Source organism: Dermacentor albipictus, chromosome 1, assembly GCF_038994185.2.
Source record: "Dermacentor albipictus isolate Rhodes 1998 colony chromosome 1, USDA_Dalb.pri_finalv2, whole genome shotgun sequence".
Taxonomy (NCBI): domain Eukaryota; kingdom Metazoa; phylum Arthropoda; class Arachnida; order Ixodida; family Ixodidae; genus Dermacentor; species Dermacentor albipictus.
Window position 1 is genome coordinate 512,925,886 of NC_091821.1, and position 24,250 is coordinate 512,950,135.

The 24,250-nt window shown below is 48.1% G+C and overlaps 1 protein-coding gene across 7 annotated transcripts in view; it reads left to right on the top strand.

Annotated features, from left to right (window-relative positions):
- Positions 1 to 24,250, top strand: part of faf (ubiquitin carboxyl-terminal hydrolase-like faf) — a 758,782-nt gene that overhangs the window by 585,758 nt on the left and 148,774 nt on the right. For all 7 annotated transcript variants that reach the window (XM_065437146.1, XM_065437151.1, XM_070532615.1 and 4 more), the window contains 3 exons: positions 8,347 to 8,484; positions 9,256 to 9,414; positions 12,445 to 12,774. In XM_065437146.1, coding sequence (XP_065293218.1) covers positions 8,347 to 8,484; positions 9,256 to 9,414; positions 12,445 to 12,774 — 627 coding nt within the window. The remainder of the gene's footprint in view (positions 1 to 8,346; positions 8,485 to 9,255; positions 9,415 to 12,444; positions 12,775 to 24,250) is intronic.

Genomic DNA, 24,250 nt, shown 5'->3' on the forward strand with positions numbered 1-24,250 from the left:
ACTTGTTGTGAACACATATCTTGAATTGCGTTCTGAGCGCCAATGTGCTGCAGCATGGTGTTCGGTGTAAAGTCCGCAAGTGCGATGAGATGCTGTTGCGTCCAGTGCACCCTGTGCTGTAGGTGCGAGTGAGAGCGTGCAAGGGTGATGTGAGGAGGAGGTGGCCTGATGCCTTCCCACATGGCATGAGTGGAAAGGAGGGAGGGGAGCTCGCTCACGGTCATAACAGAAAGGAGGGTGGATGCAGCTCTCCTTTTTTTATAGCGCATCTACACCCAGCTGTCGAACATGGCCGGGTGCATAGGCAGCTCTCGCATGCAAAGAGATGGCGTGGCATTGTGTCTGTTGTCCCGCTGTACATTTAGTGCTGGAGGTTACGTAATCTCAAGTTTCAGAGACTTGTTGGAGTGAGAGGCAGACAAAGCATTTGCTCTCTGATCCCCCGGCTCTTTTACAATAGTGTTGTCCCACTGCGGGTGACACTATCAGCCGCAGGGGTGCTGTGGATGCAAAAGTGTAGCTGGCTTTGTTTTTCTACCACCAATGTGAAGATATCATTTAGGTACACTGCATGAAACTGTATCTTTTGTTGCCAACTTTCAAATTCAACAAATTGCTTTTTCTATTGCCCTATAAGTCGGATAATTTTGTGGCCTCTTCCGTGTAAGTAAAAACTATTGGCAGCTGTACTGATTTGCATAAAACGTTGAATGTCAGTATAATGAAATTTTTATATAATGAAGCTAATTCTCGACTTTATCAATTTGGTTTTATGGAAGTCTAACTGTGCACTGATATTAGTGTTATCATTTCATTGCCACATCCTATAATTTTTTATGGCATCATCCATGTCATAAACTGCCCATACTGTCCATATTTATTAATTAGCTGTGAGACGGCAACGATGACATGTGAGTACGGTGCCAACTAGCAGCATTTTCTAAACATGGTAGAAATGAGGAGGATGTGACAGAAAGGGTTGGTGCCAAATGCAGCATCTACAGCTGTTTGCTGTAACACTACAGATATCCACAACTACACGTAAGGCGAGTAATCAGAGCAGGCAGAGGAGCGGGGAGGGGATAGGCCTCAGAGGCAGTTCACACAGAGGAGTTACTGGAGTGTACTGGAATGGGGCAGTGTGTCATCCACACAGCAAGTGCAATGGGAGGCCTATGGTCACTTTTGTGATGACGCCACCAGAAGGGTGCTGCAAGCAAATGGTGCGCTTAGCACACAAAATTTAAATATTTAGCATGAAACTTTCTGCATTTAAAAAATCAAACGCTCTCAAAACGTCATTGAAAGTACAGTTGAACCCAAATATGTATAATTTTTTTTTTTTCTCTCAAACGGTTATAACGTACCCTTGAAAAAAAAAATTGTGCCATAACCCATGTCACAATGACTGTCGATGGGGATGCATGAGTATTGAATTAATATAGTGACACAACATATTGCCACTGTCGAAGTGAGTTATACGTAGTAGGCATCTACTCCTCTATGGTAGTTCCCTAAGAACACTCCACTCCATCTAGCAGTCACCATAATGCCTTCATATGGCTTCCTAAATACGTGGCGTGCCGGTGCATGCGGTGCATGCGAACGTTGAGAAACACGTCGTGTGGCAACTGAGTTCGTCTCTCCTGCTTCTCTCTGGGCACGTTGCGCTATCCAATGGCACTGCAGAGAAGTCTGCGGGTGGCCTCCGATACTGGTGCCTGCAAACATTGAGCATTGTTCCCTCCCCACACTCAGTGGCACATGCTCGGTGACTCAAGTTGACGAGAGGTTTGTTGAAGAGCGGCACATACGCAGTGCGTTCATGGTGCAGCTCACTGAAGCATTTGCGTGAAAGGCGTTCCTTGAAAAGCAGCACATACCTAGTTCATTTGTGGTGCAAGCTGCTAAAGCATCGGGCTGCCATTCTTGAGGAACCCTTGTGACATGGGTTCAATCCAGCTCAGCATTGGAGAAATTTAGGGGAACTTTTTCATCATTGTAGTGCGGCACATTCCCAAGGGCACATACCGTGCAATTCAAGTTGGCGTCAAATGCTTTCATTGAAGAATGGCACACACGTACGGCACATACCCAGTCACCCAAGTTGGAATCGAAGACGTTCATTGAAGACCAGTGCAGAACAAAGGGTACATTCCCAGCACTCTAGTTTGGTGTCACAGTTTCTTCAAACGGCGGTACATGCAAAGGTGAATCAGAAAGCCTTTGCCCCTATTTTTTATTATCCAAAATAAGGTAAATGCAGGTAATTACAAATGTACTACTATTCTCATAACTTACACTATTTTTCCACATAGTCCCCACACTACTTCAGACATTTGTTCCATCGCATTCGTCAGTCAGACTTGCATTTTCATGCAAGTCTTCACGGCTTTTTGCAAACTCACAACAAGGACGAAGGCCACGGGGTAAGGCATTTAGGAGGTGAAATTCCCGTCAGCGGGAGCGAGCGCGGGCGTCCAGATAAGGTCACAATTGTTGTATACGCCGATGGGGCCATATAGAGTTACTGTATATGCTACCACAGGTAGCAGAGTTGCGCGTAGGTCCGCCATCTTGCCTGGCAAGCAACCAAATCTATGCGGCGAAGCCGCACTCTGTTTTGGCAGGCCACTTGCCTACCATATTGTCGATCGACCGTGGGCGCTTTTGCATCGCTTGTGGACTGCTTTTCCGCCTAATCGCAAACAAAGTGCATCGAAACAGCTGACTGAATAAGATCGTCAAGAAAAGGCGCCGAGATCGGTCCCCACCGAAGCTTATGCCAAGCGTATCCGCCGAGACCATCTGCACGCTCTCGACGCGTTTAGGCTCGGGAATCAAGAAGTCTAACAAGGATAAATCACCATATTTCAGCTTTCGCATCAGTGTCCTTAAATAAACACAAGTAGCATGAGCGCACAAACAGCACGAGTAGCGTTGAGCGCCGATGTGACGCGTCATGAACACAGGTATATATGTGCTGTCGCCGAAGGATCACAGTCCTAGCCTGCGCTTCTCTGACGAAGATATATGAATAGACAGACGTGTCGACTGAAGGGCATCAGTGATTTAAGAAAACGTTGCATATCCTTCGCATGAAGAACAACAAACGGCTATCCAAATCGTTAGTAACAGCCCATACAGCGTCCCGGGTCGGTGGTTCATTTAGGACTTTTTTCGAAGTTAAAATGCAAATCGCAAGCGAAAATCGGTGTTGTGGCACTTCCGAGCAAGCTACTGAATATGGACAGCAAAATTTTCTTTGTGGTACAGGCGTGAGCTTTAGTTGTTGGGCGATAGCGCATCTACTATGACTGAGCGAGGCTTCTCTCTGTGAAACTAAAACTGCTTCATGGTCCTTGACGTAGAAAACACAAAAAATTCTGGCGTGGCGTAGTGGTAAAGTACCGTGCTTAGGATTTGCAGGTCCGACGTTCGAATCCTGGTCGGAGCTTTTTTTTTGTTTTTATTGCGCCAAAATGCTCTCTGTTTCTCTCTGTTCTCAAATATATATATATATATATATATATATATATATATATATATATATATATATATATATATATATGGTGTCCAGCCACCGCGTATTTAACGCGCTAAAGCTGTTTTTCGCACCAGTACCCAGTGCCTCTCAGTACGCCGCGCCTGCCCAGCATCCAGCGAGCGGCACTGGGCCCATAATCCGGCGCTGCACTGGACACTGGATACTGGGCTTTGCAATAGGCATACCTGCTTATGTGCCAAAGCTCTCAACGTGTAGGCAGTTTTACATATTACTGGTGAATAAATGACCAACCATTAGTATTTCGACTCTGGTACCCCATTAAATTTGCTGTAGAAACGTACCCACCTACTAGCAGGCACTGGATATCAGCCACACCTTCAAGTGCCACTTCATTATGTGCCTTTTCACTGCAGGGTTTCGAAAAGTAACCTTCTGTGGGAGTGTAGTGAAAGTTTTTCTCTCACAGTATTGACATAGCTACAATATGGGTAATAATGCAAAACACAGTAAAGGCCCTTACCGTATGGTAAATAACGACATTAATTCCCCTTGCATCCTGCTTCACATAAGCAGTAGTAGATGAAATATCTTTACTTAGTTGTGTAACCTCTTTTATGTTCAGAAACAGCAACCAAAGCAGTGCATTATCCTGAAAATGTGAGCTGGTTTTTTATGACAGTTCTGTGAAAGCAGTGTGCTGCATGGGTTTGAATGGGATCGAATAAAAAGCTTTTCCGCTTTCAGAGCGATTCGTGCAGACGGGAGCGGAGCACCCGGTCATTCAATCATTCCGATGGCACTGCGCGGACACTGCGATGAACCAACTGTGAGATGCGCTGCGCACGATGTGTTGTTGCTCCGCAGCTAGCGCGCACGCGAACAGGCAACGCCAAGATCGGCCGGATTCGCTTTGAATTTGACTGGCGATAACTTGTGTCAATCCAGTTCGCTGCAGCGGCGGCGTCGGGAAATACAAAAATTGGCCCGGGCATCTGCTTCTCCGCAATGCACGGTTGCTTGACTACCACGTGATGACGCTCTCCCAATAGGGGCGCTAGCGGCGTGATAAAACAGACGCGCAACTCTGCTACCTGCGGTAGCATATACAGTAACTCTAGGGCCATATATACAGTGGCGGTGCCATGCGGCGCGTCGTAGAAGTTGCAGCGAAAAAAAAAAAAAGATGCAGCGCCCGGGCAGGCGGCTCCGGCGCGCTCCGAACAGCGGTAATTTCTTTCCAGGCCGCCAGCACGATATGGCTCCGCGGGCATGTGACCTTTTCTGGTTGCCACAAACAGCGGAGTTTCCACTCCTAAATGTTTTTTGCTCCGTGACGAAGGCCAAATCAGCTGCTGGTTGTGCAAAACGTGGCGGTGGCGCGTAGTGCAGGTGATGCCAAGCGCGTTCCATGATAGGGCCGGCCGCCTTCACCATTTCTTGCAGGTTTGCAAAGCTCACGCTGACTTTTAGGTCGTCGAATGACGGATGCATTTGTCTCCACACGCGTTCCACCTTTTCGGCATCTGAAACAGGCTCCGCTATACGGTCATAGTATTCGGGAATTACGTGACTGAACTGCTCGAGGTTTTCTGTTGTATGCTGAGTGCGCTGATCTAGCTCTGCGTTTATTTTAAACTTGTAGTCAGTGGTGGCAAACTCTGCTGTAAATTCAGACGTGAAGGACTGCCAGTTAGCCAGCGCCAGAGTTCCAGAGTGTTAACCAGCGCCACCTCTCACAGATCTTGGCGGCAGACGTGGAACGTCCTTTCTGCTGCAGGCGTCACGAGAACGTGATCTTTTTGGGTGAAGGTGACTGGTCAATAAACCCACACATGATACCATGTAGTAGCACATAAATAAATATACCCAAGAAAGTAGATGGGGAAACGGTGCCGTGGTAGGTCAATTGGTGGAGCATCGCTCGCGAGATGCAAAGGTTGTGGGTTCGGTCCCCACCTGCGGCAAGTTGTTTTTTCATCCCCTTTCATTTCCATTAATTTATCATTTCTTCATTTCATTTATTAAGCACAAGTAATTTCCACTATGTTGTCCTTGGTGTCAGTGTTTGTTGGCTTCTTATGATATCACTGTTAGTTGTGCTTATCGGGTGAGGGCCAGATTCAAAATTGGAATAATTTTAATTCAAACAAAAGTACTGTCATCATTTTTATCATCATCAAATTAAGTTTTGCTTCATGGAAAAGTAGGGGCGCACCTCCCAGGAGCTTTGGTTTGGATTTAATGAACAGAAATTGAATTAGCATTTGTTTATTGCACCACCCTGAATTTGCAGCAAGAATAAAACTTGAATGAACCCTTTGAGGGTTTTTTCCTTACCTCTATAGCACTGCTGATCCATCCCACATGGCCCTTGATGTACTCCTAAAGGGCTGATTTTGTGTGTGATACTTCGCGCATACTTAATGCCACTGGTTGTACAGATGTGCTGCCACCACTGGGGAGCCCCCCCAAACTCACTGGACTTTGCGTTTCTGTTCGCAAGGGCACACAGCTCGACTTGTTTGCCTCCAAGCACTCGCACACTCGTCTGCTGCCTCCGAGGCATGTGCCGAGGAGGCGCTGTCGCTTCTTGTGGCCACCACTGTCATGTGTCTGGTGGCTCAGATATAGCCCTGCATAACCCAAGTTCAGAGTTCTCTTTCTTTCTTCGTTTTTGGCCTTCGGTTGTGGGGCCCTTCTCACGGCGACTGCTCAATCGCTTCTTCTTGTGAAGAAACATGCTTCAGAGACAACAAATTCATAGCCGCACATGTAGCTGTATATTTTTCTTAATCTCTAGCTGTATGGCATGTTTCTTTGTGTACTAGTGGTGTCAATAAAACATTTTTGAGACAGAGTATTGCGGCAAAAAGTTTTTGCAGTATACAATAGTTGTGAATCATTTCCTGCTACTGGAAACTGCAATGAAAAAATTCCGTGGCGATTTAGCGGTGAATGCAAGATGAATGCATTAGGCATTATGGCACACCTCTTTTAGGTCCTGGGTCTATGATTTTGACCCCGTTCACCACATTGCAAAGTGTTGTTCAGGGGCTCACTCAACACACGTCCTGCCTTTTCGAGGAGCAAAGTGCAACCGACAGTAGTCCGGAGCAGGCCGCCATCAGTTGCACTGTACATATATACAGCTAAACCTCAATATAATGAATTGGGTAAAATCGGCTGTTTATTTGTAATATTGGAATTTCGTTGTATTAAAATTTGACCTTTTTGCACATAAGTACAGTCACCGATCAATTTTTTTTGCCTAGAAAGGGGCCGCAGGATACAATTCATTTTGATAAATTTGGGAGTCGACAATGAATGATACAGTTTCATGCCACGTTGACGGTACAAATTAAGCGGAGCCAGCAGTGCTTCTTTCGTGTGAACTCCGGCTGCGCAGCTGATAGCGTTGCCTGCACTGGGACGACATTATAATGAAAGGTGCCGGCAGCGGGTAGCAAATGCTTCATCTGTCTCTCACTCCAATGAGTCACCGAAACTCAACATTACTCAACCTCCAACCCTAAAAGCGCCAGAAAGCTTACATGATGCCACGGCATCGCAGCATGCCCACATGCGGTAGATTGCCTTTAAAGCAGCATGCGCGACTACGTAATGCGCTCAGCCTCGCTTACAGCCATGTGCCCTCTAGAAATTGCGAGCACGCCACCTTACCCCCCTCCTCCTCTTTGCTCGCGCTGGAAGGCGGCACTCGTGAAGCCACCGTCTTTCTTGTCTCACCCTCGCACACTTTCACTCGGGCCTAAAGCACAAAGTGCATAGCGTGCAATAGGATTGTATCGCACTTGATGCGGCTCCACTTCGGCAGTCACTCTTGTCGCATGGGTTTCGGCATTCTTTTGTAGTGGAAACAAGATTTAATTATATGAAATCGCACACAAACACTGTGGGGTCTGATGTGGGATTCTCACACCGTACTCTTGGGACAAAGGAACGACAACACAGTAATGCAAACAATCACAAGGGCATTTATTGCACCTTTCATGCATCAATGCCTGCTAGCCGAGTTGCTATCTCCAAAACATGCCGATGGGCGCGCGACAAATCTAGAAGTCCGACTCACCGCGTCCTCGCGAGCGAATATGTTCGCTCCATGCTGGATCCCAACGCCTGGTCGTTCGCGTGTATAGTCACGCGAATCGTGGCGCGTTCGAAGGCGGCCACGCGAGGCGGTCTCGCAGAAGCATGGGTGGCGCGCACGCGGGAGACGTCCCCGCCGTGCGTCGACCCGCCGGGAAAGAGCCGCGCTGCACGTGCGGCACGCCCGTCCCGCTCCCTGCCTCGAACCCAAGAGAGCAAGCGCCTTCCTTTCGGCGCCCAAGTAACCTCGCGGCGTTAGCAGCGCAACATTCGCGCCATCTCGCGGACTGCGCCTGTACCATTCCGACCGCCGCATGTGCGGCGAAGCCGCACTACAGGAGACGCGCTATGCGGGAAAACATCAGGGGAGGCGCGAGGGTCGCGCATCCCCACAACACACTTCGTTATATTGAGATTCTAAATACATGGTGTTCTATGGACAAGAGGTTATGAAAAGTTAAGTACTCTTTTATGTCGAGAATTTTGTTACATTGAAGTTCCTTATATCGAGGTAAAACGATACATTGACTTACCTCTACATCTACCACTTGACTGGCTTCCCGCATTAAACACACATACAGTTTTTTTCCAATTTGACACTCCAAAGGCTAATGCATAAAAAATTTACTACAGGGGTGTGATATTTGCAAAAAAATTCGACCCTCCAAGTCAAGGTACTTGAAAGTCCAGTTCGCGTCATTCAGCATGTGACGGTGCCTCATTGTGTGCAGCGCCTGGAGGATCTTGCGGAGAGCAGCCAAGAGCTGTTTGGGCTGCTGTGTCGTCTGCTGGGTGCTGCCTGCCGGTGCCCACTACCTGCCCTGCAGCAGCTGCTTGCAGATGAGATCGGATGGCTCAAGCACATCAGGGTATTATACAGTAATTCCATCTGCACTCAGGCACTGGCAACTTCATCCATAAACTTCTTTGCAATACTGTGCATAGTGCCAGCCATCACCTGAAAGTCATACAACAGCAGATGTAATCATGGACACTCTGTGTTTGCAGCCTAGCGAATGTGTCAACAACTTGCAAGGCTGCAACTCCATGGGAAGCTGCCAGACGACAATTATGTCTTTCTTCAAGTTAAATTTTGCAGGTGGCCTAGCACTCACGTGTCATGCCACGCCGAGGCATTAACATGCATTTATACCGCACAACTCTAATTGCTGGCATTGGCCACACGACACGAAGAGTCCGATCTCGGTGATAATGGCAATTCGGCAGCTTGCCAGTCACGTCGGACTGTGGGCCGGCCACAGTGCTGGGAGGATGCTGTTGCCCATTGACATTGACGAGATAGTCGGCGGAACCACGAACTGCTGCTAAAAAGAGTTTATCTCTTAAATGAACGACCAAGAACGCTGTCCTTGCTGCGTGGCTTCCTATGCTGACACATGCTGTCACACTTCTCTCACATAAGTGCAGTCTCAGATTTTTTCTGATCTTAGTGTGTTTTTATGAGAGATATCGGATATAATGAAGTAATTTTAGTGGCAGCTGCAATTTGTTTTTAATGAGGTTTGTCTGTGTTGAGCTTTCCCAAACATTGTTTACTCACCTTGCCCTGCCGATATTTAGTGGAAATGAAATTTTGCATTGCAGTAACAGTGGCCACTGTGTTTGTTGTTTGCGTGCAGGAGAAGGTGCAGCAGACAGGCGGCCTGTCGGATGCCGAGGAGTCCCTGCTCGAGGGTCACCTAGGCGTCGCACGTGAGCTGGTGTCGCTCCTGTCACCAGCCAACAAGCACCACATAGGCTCAGACTCTGGCAACACTGTCCACGGGAACCTGGTCAAGGTGAGCTATGCATGACACGAAAGGCAGCTTATCAGTTGCTGGTACCCTGTTGCTGTCATGTTTCCTTCGATAAGCTGTGTGCAGCCCAGCATCATCTGAATGGCACCGGCCTACATTGAACAAAAGCTAGCATGTTGCATCACATTACTCAACGTTCCTTGTCATGGTACGGTTTTGTACAGGGCAAGTGTGACTGCATGTTCTCTTGCATTGGGCTCTTAGGCCAACTTTCGTGTGAAAGGTCAAGGCAGCCCGGCCATCCATTAAAGCACCAGGTTACTTCCATTCAAGCAGTCATGCCACATTGTCTATGCACATGCCACGTAGACTGGTGTCTCATTCACTCAAGGAGGCACTGATCCACACAATCCGCCTGTAACCTTGTGCACCAATACAGGCAGCATGTTCTTCGGTCTGTTTGCAAGATGTGGCGATATCTTTGTTACAGTTTCGCACTCTCCGAATCTCGGTGAACTGCTAAAACAATGTCTCTATGATACAATGGTTCGCAGCCTCCGTGTAGTTGTCATTGCACCTGAACTATGAGAAAAGAAATTATCAAACTCCAGCTCTAAACTCATTCACTGCATCAATGCAGGATCTCATCTTCTTTCCTCTGAGATACAGCTGCAACCAGACTCTGTGTTGGGTGTCATTAGACTTGTTGTCATCCTTGCCCATTACAGCACAGCTAAGCCTCTGTGCAACAAACTTCAATGTAATAAAATCTTCAAAAGTAAAAAAAAAATAACTTCTCATCAATTGATATTCATAGAACATTGTGTATTTTTAGCCTTAATATAACAAGCTGTGTTAAATTGCAATTTCGATGTAAAAAATTTTTACTTCTCACTGGGTTACATCTGATTTTTTTACAAACATTATTTCTCGGCTTCAACAACAAACTGGTCATTCAATTCACGTTAAATAATGTTGGCAAGTCACCACGTGATCCAGTAATTCCCATCACAGGCTGCACCAACAGCCTTTGCTGGGAGGCTGCTGGTGCAGTAAACCACATGCCTCCAGGCATTCAAGGGCCTTGCCAGGCATTCCAGGGCCTTGGTTAAAAACAACTTAAATGCAGCAATAATTTATTCCAGTTTTTGCCATGATTTCAAGGCATGTCAAGGTATGGCATATACATATACGTAAATATATATACAGAAATTTTCGCTCACGGACAACTTCACCTATGCCGAAATCAGGTTTTCTGTGGCACAGAGCCCTTAACCCTTTTCCTACTGCAAAAAAAAAAAGAAAATTTTACCACATTTACAGGAAACATTTTTTCGCTAAGTTTGTAGAGCTTGTTTTTCTGAATAAAACGGCATCGCTATTTCAATTCAATGGAGTTTCTTTATTCCACAAATTGCGTAAAAAGATACATGAAAAAAAGCTTCACTGCATGGCCTTGGTGTCTTCCAAAAAAAGCGTTTTGCAGGGCTCGATACACTATGAAAAAAGAGAATACAAAGAAAAATTACCTAAACATCGCAAAAACATGCACATGAATAGTGGCTACGTTTACGCAGCTTGTAAAGCAGTTAGTAGACCGTCTTCGTATGACAGACTCACAGGCAGCCACAAGGTCCTCCGGGCCATCCACAGAATAGTCATCATCGGACTCCTCAGATGAGAACACCACTTTCCGTTTACAATCAAAACTCTACAGAGCTGTGGTGTAATGAACAGTCGTCAAATTAACTTCTTTTGCATGCGATTTCATTGCCTCGCTTCGAGAAGGCAGCCATGCTTTATGCGAGAGTGTCAGAGGCGCCAATGTAATGAAAGACGAGGCACAAATGGCACAATGCGGACAGGTGTGGCCATCTAGTGCCAGGAATCGCATCTAGATGGAATAGGATGAGTATAGTTGTCATGAGTTCACTGTGTGAGAAATTTTTGTTTATGACGACTATATTCACCATTGGCTATATTGGTATGAAATTCCATGACGACTGTACTCGTCAAAGGGAGATAAATGGTTAATGCCATTGCATTAATACTTATTCGAACTGTAACGAAGAAGAGGGACGCTATAGTGGGCCATGCTCTCCGGGGCCTTCTAGTGGGTCAACCTCTCCAGCGCCTTTGCTCGGAGAATGCCGCTTGTGCTGGGAGTCCGTGCCCTGCTCTAACGGTCGGTCCCAAACGGAGGTGACTAATAAAGGCCTTTAGAGATTATATTTTACCTTCTCTGAGACCGTGTCATTTTCATTACGCATTTCGTGGTATAAGAATGCTCTCTGCGCAAATTGCGTTCACATGTAGCACCTACATACTGATTCGTATAGCAAATTTTGACTCGCTCTACCTTTGGAAGAAGTGACGAAGGGATGTTTTGTCCTCACAGAAATTGTGCTCCTCTTTGTTAACTCAACTGTAACATGTTTGCCGAACGAAACAGCATGAAGAGCTCTATATTCTTGCCTCTCAAACTGGGAAACAAACCACTGCTAAGGCAAGTACGTTACCTTCGCAAGCGACAGAGCTCTACAGCATTCGGAAATCTTTTAACTGTCTATGGTGTCACTGTGAAGATGGTTTCCAGTTTGAACAGAAGGATAAATACACTGCATTTCCACTCCAATGCGGCCACAGCAGCACATGACGTATGCGGCTTGTGACATGCCTACGATCGCAGTGCTACATTTGCCGTCACGAAGCAAAGCCATGCCAAACTATGCTTCCTGCCCGGCAGTCGGCAATCCTGCCCATCTGGCCTCCATGCCTTTCAGGGGCCACGCGCAGGCTTCGTGGCACCAAGCATTCTTGGGGAAAGAGAGGTCCCGCTGCAGTACATGCCTCATGCATGGCTCATTTCGACAGTGGCTATACGTTGTGTGGCTATATTGATTCAGTGCTAGCGTGTTGCCATCAACAGTCATCGTGAGATGGATTCTGCCGATTATTTTTTTTTCTTTTTTCTGTTTCTGTGTGTCGGTGCAAATAAAAATTGTCACGACTGAGAAAGTAGCCTTTGCACCCCCATTGCCGATGCGCCGTGTGTACAATGCGGGAGTGCAGGAGCTGCTGGAGGACTTTGCCTTCCCGGCGTCCCGGGTGGAGGCCCAGTTGCGAGGTGGCGCCGGCGACGGGGGTGGCACGGCGGCAGTGGCCGTGTGCCCCGGGCCGGACGCCCTGCGTGCGGCCCTCGACCTGCTGGTGGCGCTGTGCACCCAGAGCCCCGAGAACCTGGCCGCCTGCGCTGCGCTCCTGTCGGACATGTTCTACGCCGACCAGCCGCCGCTGCAGGAGTGGGAGTACCTGCCCCCAGTGGGACCCAGGCCCCGAGGAGGGTTCGTGGGCCTCAAGAATGCTGGTGCCACCTGCTACATGAACTCGGTGCTGCAACAGGTATTGCTCAGCTTGGGCTGCGACAGCCTCTGATGCGGGGGACGGTGGTGGAAACAACGTTTCAGCACCTCTTGTTGTGCACATGCTGTGTCCCAGATTAATTAGCACTTCTCATTATGATGTAAATGGATGCAAAACAATGAACACAATAGTCCTGTTCTTAGTTGACATTGCGTCTTAGTGCACGTTAACAAGTATGAACCAGCTAGCCTATAGACAAGTAGCAGCTTTTTTTCATGAACCACACTGGCTGGCATGATTTGTGGATCACGAGCTGCAAGACTGATGTCACCTCGGTGATGACACCACGGTTAAGATTGGTTTGGCAGGATATTCAACACAACTTTCATTAGTGAGGTCATCAAGAAATTTTCGTGCTGAGAAATCCCAATTATATGGCTTTCTCGGGAACGTGTGGAAATGTCGTGTAATATGTCCAACAAAAATTATGTCTATATCATATAGTTTTGGGGTACACATTTGCAAGGAGCTTCAATTTAAATTCTGTAGTCAAACCCCACTGCAATGAATGCCACTTCAACGAAATGTCCAGTACAAGGAATAATTTTCAGTTCCCTGTCAGCTGTCTGTAGCAGCCAATACACGAATAGGCCAACACATTTTCTTCTGCCGTTCTGCTTCTGCAAAGTTTGACAAAGCAATTCTAGGCTCTAAAATTTCATTTGCCATGCTGGAAACACAATGTCCAACATTTTGATGCATTCTGGCACATAAAAATATTTCTGCAAGGTACAAATTAGGTGTAGGCACCACCAGAGACTTCTGCTGATGACTGAGCATGGAGGCTGGCCATTGGGCTGGTCATCCTTTGCCGTTGGCTTGAAACTTCTCAGCCGCCAACAGTTCTAAGGTCAAGCTCGATCGTCTCTGCGAGTCCATGCTGCCCCATCTCGCCTTGCTGGTGCGTGGCTAGGTTGTGGTGCAGGTTGTACACCTGTTGCTCCATTTGATTTGCTCAAAGATGCCTTTCTTTGTGCTTTTTAACATAGCACCCCTATGCAGGAAAGTTTTTTATCCTTAGAGGATAACGCTCACACACTGGCCCAAGTTGCAAGTGAACAAAAAAAGGGGGAAAGTTTGAAATTTTGCCAGTTTGATGTCCACCGCCGAAGCGAAAGGATCGATTAAAAAACGGTTTCATCAGGCACATCGACCCAGCGCAAGAAGCTGACGACATCAACGCACGAAAGCTTGGTAATGTAGATATTGTTTGTGGAGACGAGGGCAAAAGAAGATACCTATCAGTTGGGAATGCCATGCAGCAGAAGGCCCTAAATTACACTTGCTTGTGGGAAATCTATGACTTTAAAACGGTCTTGAACCAGCCCCCAGGGTTAGTGAAAAAACACAGTCGGCGGATGGCATACACTGCGGTGAACATGTCAACCAAATTTTGCAGTCGTGCACGGTATGTGGAGCTCTCATGCAGAGCACAAAGTCACCTTTTTCTCCGGCACTCTATTTTCAACAGAAGCCTTCGCCTCACTTTTTTCGGGCTGTCATATTTTGTCAGATTCTCATATGCGGCTGCTTCTTAATTGACAACAATAAAGAAGAATATTTGGATCAGTCCACTTCTTTTTACTGTTGCTGTGTGTATTTATTGAAGCAGTTTAATACACACCATGAAGCAAGTGAAAATCTCCATTTTGAATTTACACAGAACTTAGTACTTCCGTAAGTGCGATTATCGTATTGTCTCATTGCAGTGATGATGAAAAACACATTAGTAAAACTGTGAATCACGAAACCAGTTCTTTATTGGCCAAGCCTGTGCCCATGCACAACATACAGGCTATATTGAAAATGCAACGTAGCGGCAATCGCAGTCGGCGATCGTCAAAATCTCATCAGTGGGTAAAGTGCGTTGACTTTTATACATGAGTCGTCGACGCTTCCATAATAATCAGTGGTGCCCGTGTGTCTTCCAGAAAGTACTGCACAATTCATGTTGCGCATATAATCATATTACACTAGATTCAGTCACAGCAGACAATGGATAGAATCATCGGATAACATTCGTTCTGATACATGCAGGTGCATCATGCGCTGAGCAATGACATTTGTTAGCCGGTAAAAAAGTGTTCACAGGAGAAAGATAAAACAAGCACAAGTGTCATTGCCCGCTCCTTAGAAGCATTGTCCCAATGCTACAGGCATAACAGGAGAGTGAACGAGTACACATTGAGACATGTGCTTGTTCAAATCGAGTATAAAATCAAACTAAAAGAAATCCAAGTATCGTATCGAATGTTCTAAAATTTTTCACAAAATTTAATGCTTACATAGTATGTGCAAGAAAATGCGGTGCTGCACATGCTCGAAAGTCTCCTAGCATTGCCTGACAAGACTGTGGCAAGCTAACTTAGGTACATAGAAATCAAGATATACACTCAAACCTCGTTAGAACGAAGTTTATGGGGGAGCCCAAAAATAAACAAATCCATTACATGCAACTTAGCACCTGACGTGACAGCCTTTAGATAGCTGCCTTCTCTTCCAGTGTGATGGTTGTTCGCGTCCGCATTTCACTTTTCTCGTCGCAGTCGAGCTGCATGCCACGCACAACAGAGTGCTCCCCTGTGTGATCGGGGATGCTAGCGAACTTCGCCACGCTGGCTTGGCTCGGCCGCCTCTTGGCCTCCGAGACCAATGTGAATGCGATCTCGGAGGCCATGTCCAACTGTCGGCCCACGTGGCGCACTGCAGGGAGAGGGAGAAGTGAATGCACAGCCTGGGCGTGACCCCCGAAATCATAAAGCCACTAAATGAAATAAAAGTAGCCTCAACTTTTGAAGATTGCTGCCATCCTCCTCTCCTGCACTTTCCCTTGACACTCGGCCCTCCTATTGGCCGAACGCAATCACGTGCTCTTGGGCACTTTTTTCTCGTTTGTTTTTTGCTGCCACCGACATATCGGTGCCAACATTGTGGAGCGGCATACGCAACCACCACGTTTCGCACCTCCTTTGTGCTTTTGTAGCATAGTTCCGTGTTCGCGATGTTGTGTTGCTGCATCTTAGGGTGTAGCACACATGAAATTGATGGCTAGTGACTCTTCCGGATTCCATCTGCCAAGCGAGATGCGACACGGGGGAAGGTCTGACTTCAAAGAATCAGCCTGGCTGATTTCAACCCAACGCAATGGTAGAGGCTCTGTGAGGTAAGTGAGCAACTCTTCGCTCATCACTAATCTCACATGCTACCACTTGCTGTATGCGGTTTCATTAGTTTTTCGCTCTCCCAAGGGCCACATGTTCGCACCGCGTTTATTTGCAGCTTCCGTGCCCGACCTCAATCAAATCATCTTCAAACACAGGTGCTTTTTGTCGACTCATTCATACTTTCCATGGCGTTGTCTTTATTTGGCCGGAATGTGTGCAAACAGCACCTTTTGAGTGTATCGCCGTAGCGGTGGCGGTGCATAGGCAAAAAGGGCCGCTTACCTGCGGAAAGACAAACTTATTGGGGCGACCTTGCCCCTTCGTTTTTGAGTTGTAGGTGACTGTAAATGAATGTAGGAAAGTTCATGCAGAAACACTTTTGGGAGTTGTCTAAGTATTCGTAAGCACTGTGCCACTTGCTCATCTTCACGCAGCCCAGTCTCAGTATCAGCGTTGTGAAACTTGATCAGGCCAGTGCAAACGAGAGCACTGTGGTGACATGAATGTTTGCGCACCCATTCGTGTCACCGACACCAGCTGCACCGATGACGTTCCGATCATTCGCGCGGGGTGTGCGAGTACTCGAATGTATGAATACGAATCGAATTGTAACTTCTCGAATAGTTCGATTCACAAATCGAATCTTAAATATTCGGTTACTAGAATATTTGATACCGTATTTACCCAAATGTAACGCAAGTTTTTTTTTTCCCAAAAATGGAAGTGAAAAGTCACCCCCTGCGTCACATTCAAATACTAGGTATAAGAATGCTAAGAAAGGCACCAAACACTCATTATTAAGCTCGCTTAATGTGCCGCATTTATGTGTATGTCGATTGACCTGCTCCTTCAAAGTCGCATGCTCCAAATTCAGCGGTAAACCAATACGCGAACCACGGCCAGGGCGAGTTGCGAATGCAGTGCAAACACGAAAAAGGCAGGCCAAACTGCACCAACGAGAGCGCGCCAGCGTCATCTTGGAGGGGCCAAACACACGCGTGAGTGTCGAACGATTGGCGTGCGAAATGAACAAGCCTTTTTCTCACCACTAGGTGATTCTAGTGACATAGCAATCCGTTTGGGCCACTGGCAGCGTGTCCTGGGCACTTGTTTTCATGATAGTACCACATGACCAAGGCCGCCGACTCCTCAGGCAATGTGCATAGCTGCATTGTCTGTTCAGCGCTTCGACACGTTGGTGTGTTCCTGCCTGCTTAATGTGCCTACATCCAAAATGGCATACTCTCACACTCAGTATACCGCTGGCTTCAAACGCAACGCTATTCTACTCGCCAAAAAAAGTTCGTAACTCAGCGGCCGCAAGAAGCCATCACAAAAAAAAAAAAAATGATGAAACTTACCATCAAAGAATCGATGGTAAGTTTCATATGTAAGAGGCGTGGGGCACCAAAAAAAAAGAAGAGGACGATGTGCGCCGACCGGTCCGAATGACATGAGCCCTCGAAGCGCGTGACCTGAGGTGTGATCAGGGGAGAAGCGGTGCCAAGCGGGGATTATCGACGTGGCTCTGGGCCAAGAAGGCTGGAGCGCCAGCTTCGCACTGGCGACCTGAGCCATGGAGGTTCAGACTGGCCTGTGACGCTGGCTATCCAGGGTGTGGCCGTCAACCTCGGCGACGTTCGAGCGAGGCTCCCTGGACCTGCTGCAGCCTCCCACGGCGCTGCCGGCCACTCCAGGAATTGGATCCCCTTTCTTTGGCAGACCAGCATGAACGGTAGTCCCCGGAGCTTCTCGTCGGCACTCGGAGAAGTAGCAGCGGAGCCCGGCGATAGGCCTAAACAGGAAGGCTGGAGTGCCACGTCACCGACATAGTTCTGGGCACCGACATCCGAGACCGAGGAGCTGGCCGGTCAATGCCACGACAACAAAGCTTGCGGAGTCGACAGGAGCACCGACTGAGATCAAGAGCCGACGCACATTGGACTTGGAGTTACATGCAACAACGGAACTTTGTAAGAGCGCTCCTTTTGTTAGCGGGCGGGCCATAGGCCAGGGTTGCCGGACTTTCGCGCGAAACGCGCTAAGGACGCACGTAGGTGAGGATAAGGACATTGTTTTGGCTATGCAAGTGTGGAGTTTTATTTTTTGCCAATTGAGCTTTGACTTTTCCATTTCGAGTTGGGCTAAATTAAAATCTGTTTGCTGTGCTCGCCTGCGTCTCCCGACTCCATCTCTCCCAACATCCGCATGGCCCCGAGATCAGTGACAATAAGGGGGTGGAGGAAGCATAGCCAGGAGTTGTTCAATTGCAACAGTCATGGAAAAGGTTTCCGTGGGCCCAAGAAAGGCCGCTTCCTGGATTTGGAGCATCATCTTGCGAACTTCGTTGGTGAACAACGCTCCCGGCTTCTTGGTGCGAGCATTGAAATGCTTCAGTGCAAAGCACATGAACTTGCACGAGACGTGGGTTTGGCGCCAAACCAATTCAAGGCATTGCGCAACTTGATACAGAAGTTCATGCGAAGGGCCAGTTTTTTTCCCTTTGACGCACTACCTCTATTTGTCAGAAACTACCCAAGGACTTCGAGTCGAAACTTCATGCATTTCAGCGGTATGTCATTGATCTCCGCCGCTCTACCAACATGCCACTTGGACACATCGGGAATGCGGACCAAACCCCCGTGTACCTTGAAATGCCAATGGTTAGGACAGTGCACAAGTCTGGTGAACACGAAGTTCAAATTAGAAACACTGGAAACGTAAAGAATCGGATAACAGTTATCCTCGCATGTTTGGCTGATGGTCGCAAGCTCCCTCCCTTCGTAATTTTGCGCCGGAAGACTATCCTGTAATAAACATAGATTGGATTTCCAGCGTTTGGGACTGAAGGCCAGATGCATTGCTGCATCCAGAATCAATATTGGCGCTGGATTTTTTTCGAGGTAAGCTCACACCAGGCAGGAAGAAAAGCTGCAGCATGACTGAACACATTTGGTTGTTATGCCGGGTGGAATGACGTCCATTCTTCAGCCCTTGGATGTTTGCTTGAACAAGCCGTTCAAGGATCGCTCACGGCAGAGTTATTGGGACTGGATTCAATGTGGACTCGACACTTGCAGGGAGACTGAAACGCCTGAGTGCATCTACTGTTGCCCAGTGGGCTTTAGCTGCTCGGTACGGGCTGTCTCATGAAACAGCCTACCGCGCATTTAAGAAAGGTTCTATTCAAATGCCCTCGACGGAAGTGAGGACAATCTGCTGTGGGAAACAACTAGTGACAAAGAGGAGTCCAGCTGTGATGACAGGGACGGCGACATCAGTGGCAAGGATGAAGATTAGGCATAGTTTGCAGGTACTTCAGTAAAGCTGCTCTCGACTTTTCCTATAGTTTGTTTCCTGCATTAAATTCATGTTCTATAGTTTCGGTTTCTCGCGTTACATTCACGTTTTTGTGTCTTTGATCTTGCGCGTTCACAAAGTCGACCCTCGCATGACACTCGTGTTCTTCTTTTTTCCCCGGTTTCGCCCTTGCAAAGTTGACCCTCGCATTACAATTGGGGTCGCGTTACCTTCGGGTAAGTATGGTATATTCGGCAAGCTTAGTTGGCGGGTAATATGCAAGATGCATTTCAGTTCTACTGTTCTATCATATTCTAGCACACACACTCTAAATACGCACAATTTGAATGTCATGAACCTGATAGCACGCAGATTTAACTGTAGTCGTGACACAGCCGAACTGTGAAGCTCGACTAAAACACCTATTTGTTTTCACTGCTCGCACAGGCTGCACCATGTCTTATTTTCTTCACAAGCAAAAGTTGCAGATACACTTGAGAGGAAATGGAGACTGCAAATCGCGAGCACAAAACGAAAGCGTGGCATTGTGAACTGCGAAACCACGGCGTCGCAACGTGCTGCGTTGCTTCGCTGCTGTGTCGCTTCACTGCGTGGCCTGTGCGGACAGCACTCACACCACCTTTTGGCCGCAGAGCCAACAAATTTCTCTCCTACTTTTGCAAGCGGGATAGAGGTGGCACCAGTTTCTCTTCCTCTGTTTCTCTCGCGCGCTCCGCGTCGTTGGTCATTGACATCGTTTTGCCGGGCGATCTGAAACCACCAAGGCCCTCGCTATCGGAACCAAGCCAACATGTTCTGCACCCGAATTTCATCTGCATTATCTGTTGGAAAATGTAGTCCGATGATCCTGCTTTCGGTCGGGGACGACTCGACTAAACGAAAGAAAAGTGCCATTTGGAAACATTTTGTAAAGAACTCGGCCCAAGAGCCAATGTGCAAAAGCTGTGAAATGATACTTCGAACGCCATCGAGTACAACGCCGCCACTTGTGAACCATCTCAACAACAAGCATTTTTCTTTGCACAGTGTCTTTTTGAGAGACAGCGGGAATCAAGGAAGACCAGACGGTGCACAGCCGCTCATCAAAAGTGTGCTGAAGTCAAGCAAGGACCTATCACAGCGTGACAGAACGGCGATAACCACCAGGATTGCCCGAATGCTGGCGCTCAACCTTCAGCCCTACATCTGTGTCTAAAATCGAGGTTTCAGACAGTTGATGAAGCACATGGAGCCATTGTACAAGATACCCAACCGCACGACGTTTTCGAGGACAATCATCCCGGAGCTGTGCAGAGACACAGTCACGGCTGTCAAAGAGAGAATGCATGCAGACTTCCAGGAAATCATTCCAGTCAGTCTCATTTACAAATGACTTGTGGACGTCGAAGTCAAACCAGAGTTACATCAGCCTCACCTGCCATTACTTAACCTCCAACTTGATGATGATGAAGCTTTGCATTGGACGACTGGAGGGTGACCGAGAGCCACACTGCTTGCAACATCCTGGAGCACCTGCAAGCAGTGATGGATAACAGGGAGCTGCCACTGCAGAAAGTGCCAGTCTTTGTGGTGACGGACAATGCACAAAGCTTCTGTGCAGCCCTTAGGGCATTTCTTGCATCCCAATGCACTGTATGGGTCATACACTGCAACTAGCTATAAAAGATGCCAAGAAAGAAACAGCAGGCGTTCCTGCCATTCTCTAGAAGTGTTGCGCAATTGTTGGTCATTAGAAACACAGTGCCCAAGCTGCGGCAAGACGGCAGGGTTGTCAGCTACGGATGGAGCTCTCTGTTTTGGAACTTATTCAAGACGTTGAAACAAAATGGAACAGTGAGCATGACATGCTTTCACGTCTTGTGCAGCTGAAAAAAGCCGTCTGTTTAGAGCTTGCCACCTCTGAGAACTGTGCCCAGCCTGACACCACAGGAGTGGAAAGCAGTGGCTGGGCTCGTCAAAGCTCTTGAACCCATCGCATCGGCAACCAAAGATATTAGTGGCCAGAAGTGTGCAACTTTGTCGTCAGTAGTACCATTTCTCTACGGAACACAAATGGTCCTGAAAGACTGTTGCAGCCGATGATGACACCTCAGAGTTTGCAAGAAACTTGCTGAAGAGCATGAGGACAAGGTTTCCAGGGCAGGACGAGCAAAAGGAGTATATGTTGGCAACCGTCGGTGACCCAAGGTTTAAGAACCTCTTTTGTTCTCAAATGTTCCAGGAAACAAGGCTCCTAGAGCATGAAAGAACTGAGTTGCAGAGCTCTCCAGGAGAAGCGTCAATTTACTGTGCTGAAGCGTCAACATGTACAGCTAGCTCACAAGGAGCATGTCAGCAGTATTTAGGACAGCATTGAGAAGCTGGAAGCGTTACGAGAAAAAGACACTTCTCCAAAACAGTCATCATTGAGGAGTTTGAGTGGTACCTTCGAGAGCCCACTTGCAATAAGGACCAAGACCCTCTAGCATTATGGAAAGAAACAGGCAGGCAAAACTTCCCAGAACTGTGCAAGATGGAAATGAAGTACATGGGTATTCCAGCAATGAATGTACCAAGTGAAAAGTTGTTTTCCACGGCTGGCAGCATTGTTACGGCCCGGAGGGCAAAGTTGATCCCAGATCACTTACAACAGCTGCTTTTTTTGCATGAGAATTTGTAAATATTCGAGATTCTATTAAATAATTTTGTTATCTGATATTCAATTCGATATTCGACTTTTCTTTCTTGATGCGATTTGGTATTCGATTTGAGGCTTACTATTCGATATTCACACACCCCTAGTTATCGCTCTTTAACACCTTATCCATCCACGTCGAACCATCGACCAAATGTACTCGGGCAGCAGCTTCATGTGGCACCGCCACACGAGCTGCACCTTGGAAGCGATTTGCGATGCCAAAAAAGAGCGCCAACTGCTGATAGCCTCCCGCAGCCTGTTCTCGCCGCTTCATTGGTGTTGAAACGAGAGGCTGCACGCAGGTGCATCCGCTCGCTGTAGTGGGCGCTACCTCGAAAGGGGTCTTCACATTTTCTAAGTGTCCACCTTTGTCCATTTTGCCTGCTGCTGAAGTTCTGATTGGCTGGACTGGGCTGCCTGTGAGTAAGAGACAGCCAATCAGCACTTAGACAAAATGAACATGTCCGCTAGGTGGACACTTACAGAATATCCCTCCTGGAGGCTCACGGCAAGTTTGCCCCTGCAGAAGTGCATGCAATGGGATCATAACACTTTCGCACCCGCCATATATATCCAAGGCTAGTCTTGTGACAGGTTGCACGAAGCTACAAAAAGACACTGACATGTGCCTCCAAACGGTTTCAGGAATTGGAGGCAGCCATACAGTGTGTCACAAAGAGGGCAGCCATGAACAACTTCTATACACTGCCTTCCTGTACACTCACTTTCATTTGCGAGGCAGCTTGTTGGCTTTCCGAGTGTCATGCAGCTGCCATGAATAGATCTACATCAATTCAGCACCAAACAGTAACTTTAGTCATGGGTGCCCAATGAAGCGGTGCCATTGAAGCGGTGCCGATTAGGCCTGATAACCTAGGCAATGCTGCCGTCACGAAATTTTGCCGCAGATCGACATGGTTACGGGCCAGGCTGCAAGCCATCGCGAAGTGCTGGTCGCTCATACGTTCGTAGAGGTGGCTCATCAGTCATCAGTCTCGATATCACGCATGCAGGTTAGATTGTTGAAGCGGCGTGAAGTTAGTTTCCATACATTCAACGTGATCCACGGTGTACCTGTCGGCAGCTAGTCAGCCTAATCTTTACACAGGCTTTAACACTTTACGAAATACATACTGCTGTTGTTGCTGTTCCCTCTGTCCGTGTTGCGTTATCATTTTGATCGATCCTGTCGACATGTCAACCAAGAAGAACCGCGTAACCACCATTGCGGCGCCGCCCTGCGAATTGCACCATTCGGGTGCTGTGTGGGTGAACCCGCATCGTGCCGAAGTCGGGAGTGCTCGCAGTGACAAAGTCTGCTACCGTGTCAGCCGGGGCAGCCCATCTGCGGTGTGCTCAGCACTCTTTTCACGCCGTAAGTGTCACAATCCGCCCGGGTTCATGAACAAGGGAAGGCTCGAGGCACCCTTCATTAGATGGACGCTCCACAGCGTGGTGGTGATGAACGATGACTGACCGCCGAGCAGCTGTGCTCGTCGGTGTGTATTGCGGTGCGGTGACCAATGTTGCCTACTGAGCCTGGCAGGCCACCGAGCCTGCCAGGCCAACGAAGATTATGCCCGAGGGTGCGTCACATGCTTGTTACACCCCCTTACCCCCAGTTTGTTTGTTAACTAAAATAAACAAACGTCCAAGTTCAAAGCACAAGGCTCTGCTATCGTCCTAGCCGGGTCGACGATGCCTGCTACCCAGGCGAGTAATTGTCCGGTGGCCTCTGCCGTCGATTACTACGTCTGGGCACCGGTGTTGACGGGCCAGGTGTGGCGATGCCGGGTGCTGCCTGAGCCAGCCTTGCTCCATCAGGAGGGTCCACAGGGGTCGGCCTTGTGAGTGGTGCCGGGCTCGATACTGGCCCAACGGGCACCGCACCACTTGCAACGCTTGCCGCCTACAAGGTGGGCAGTGCTCCGCTAGGAGCGACAGGTGTTGCCACTAGTCCTCCTGTGGGCGGCAACTCTGAAGTGGCAGTCAAGGGTGCTGGCCAGGCCCCGAGGCGAGCCCTAGCATGGTCCTCGTGTCTGTGCCACGTGGCCCCATCTGGCATGCGGATGAGCAGCGATGAGGAGCAGGAGACACCACCTGTCCGGCGGACAAGGGTGGGCCAGGACAGAAGTTCCTGGTGAAAATTGGAGCTCCCAACTCCGGCATCGTCGGTCAGTAGCCAAATTCTGCTTCAGCTGCTTCAGGAACCCTGTGGATCGGAGGTCCGGATGCAAGACGTCCAAGGTTGTCTTGAGCATCTGACCCAGCAGGAGCTCACAGGGGGCACGGC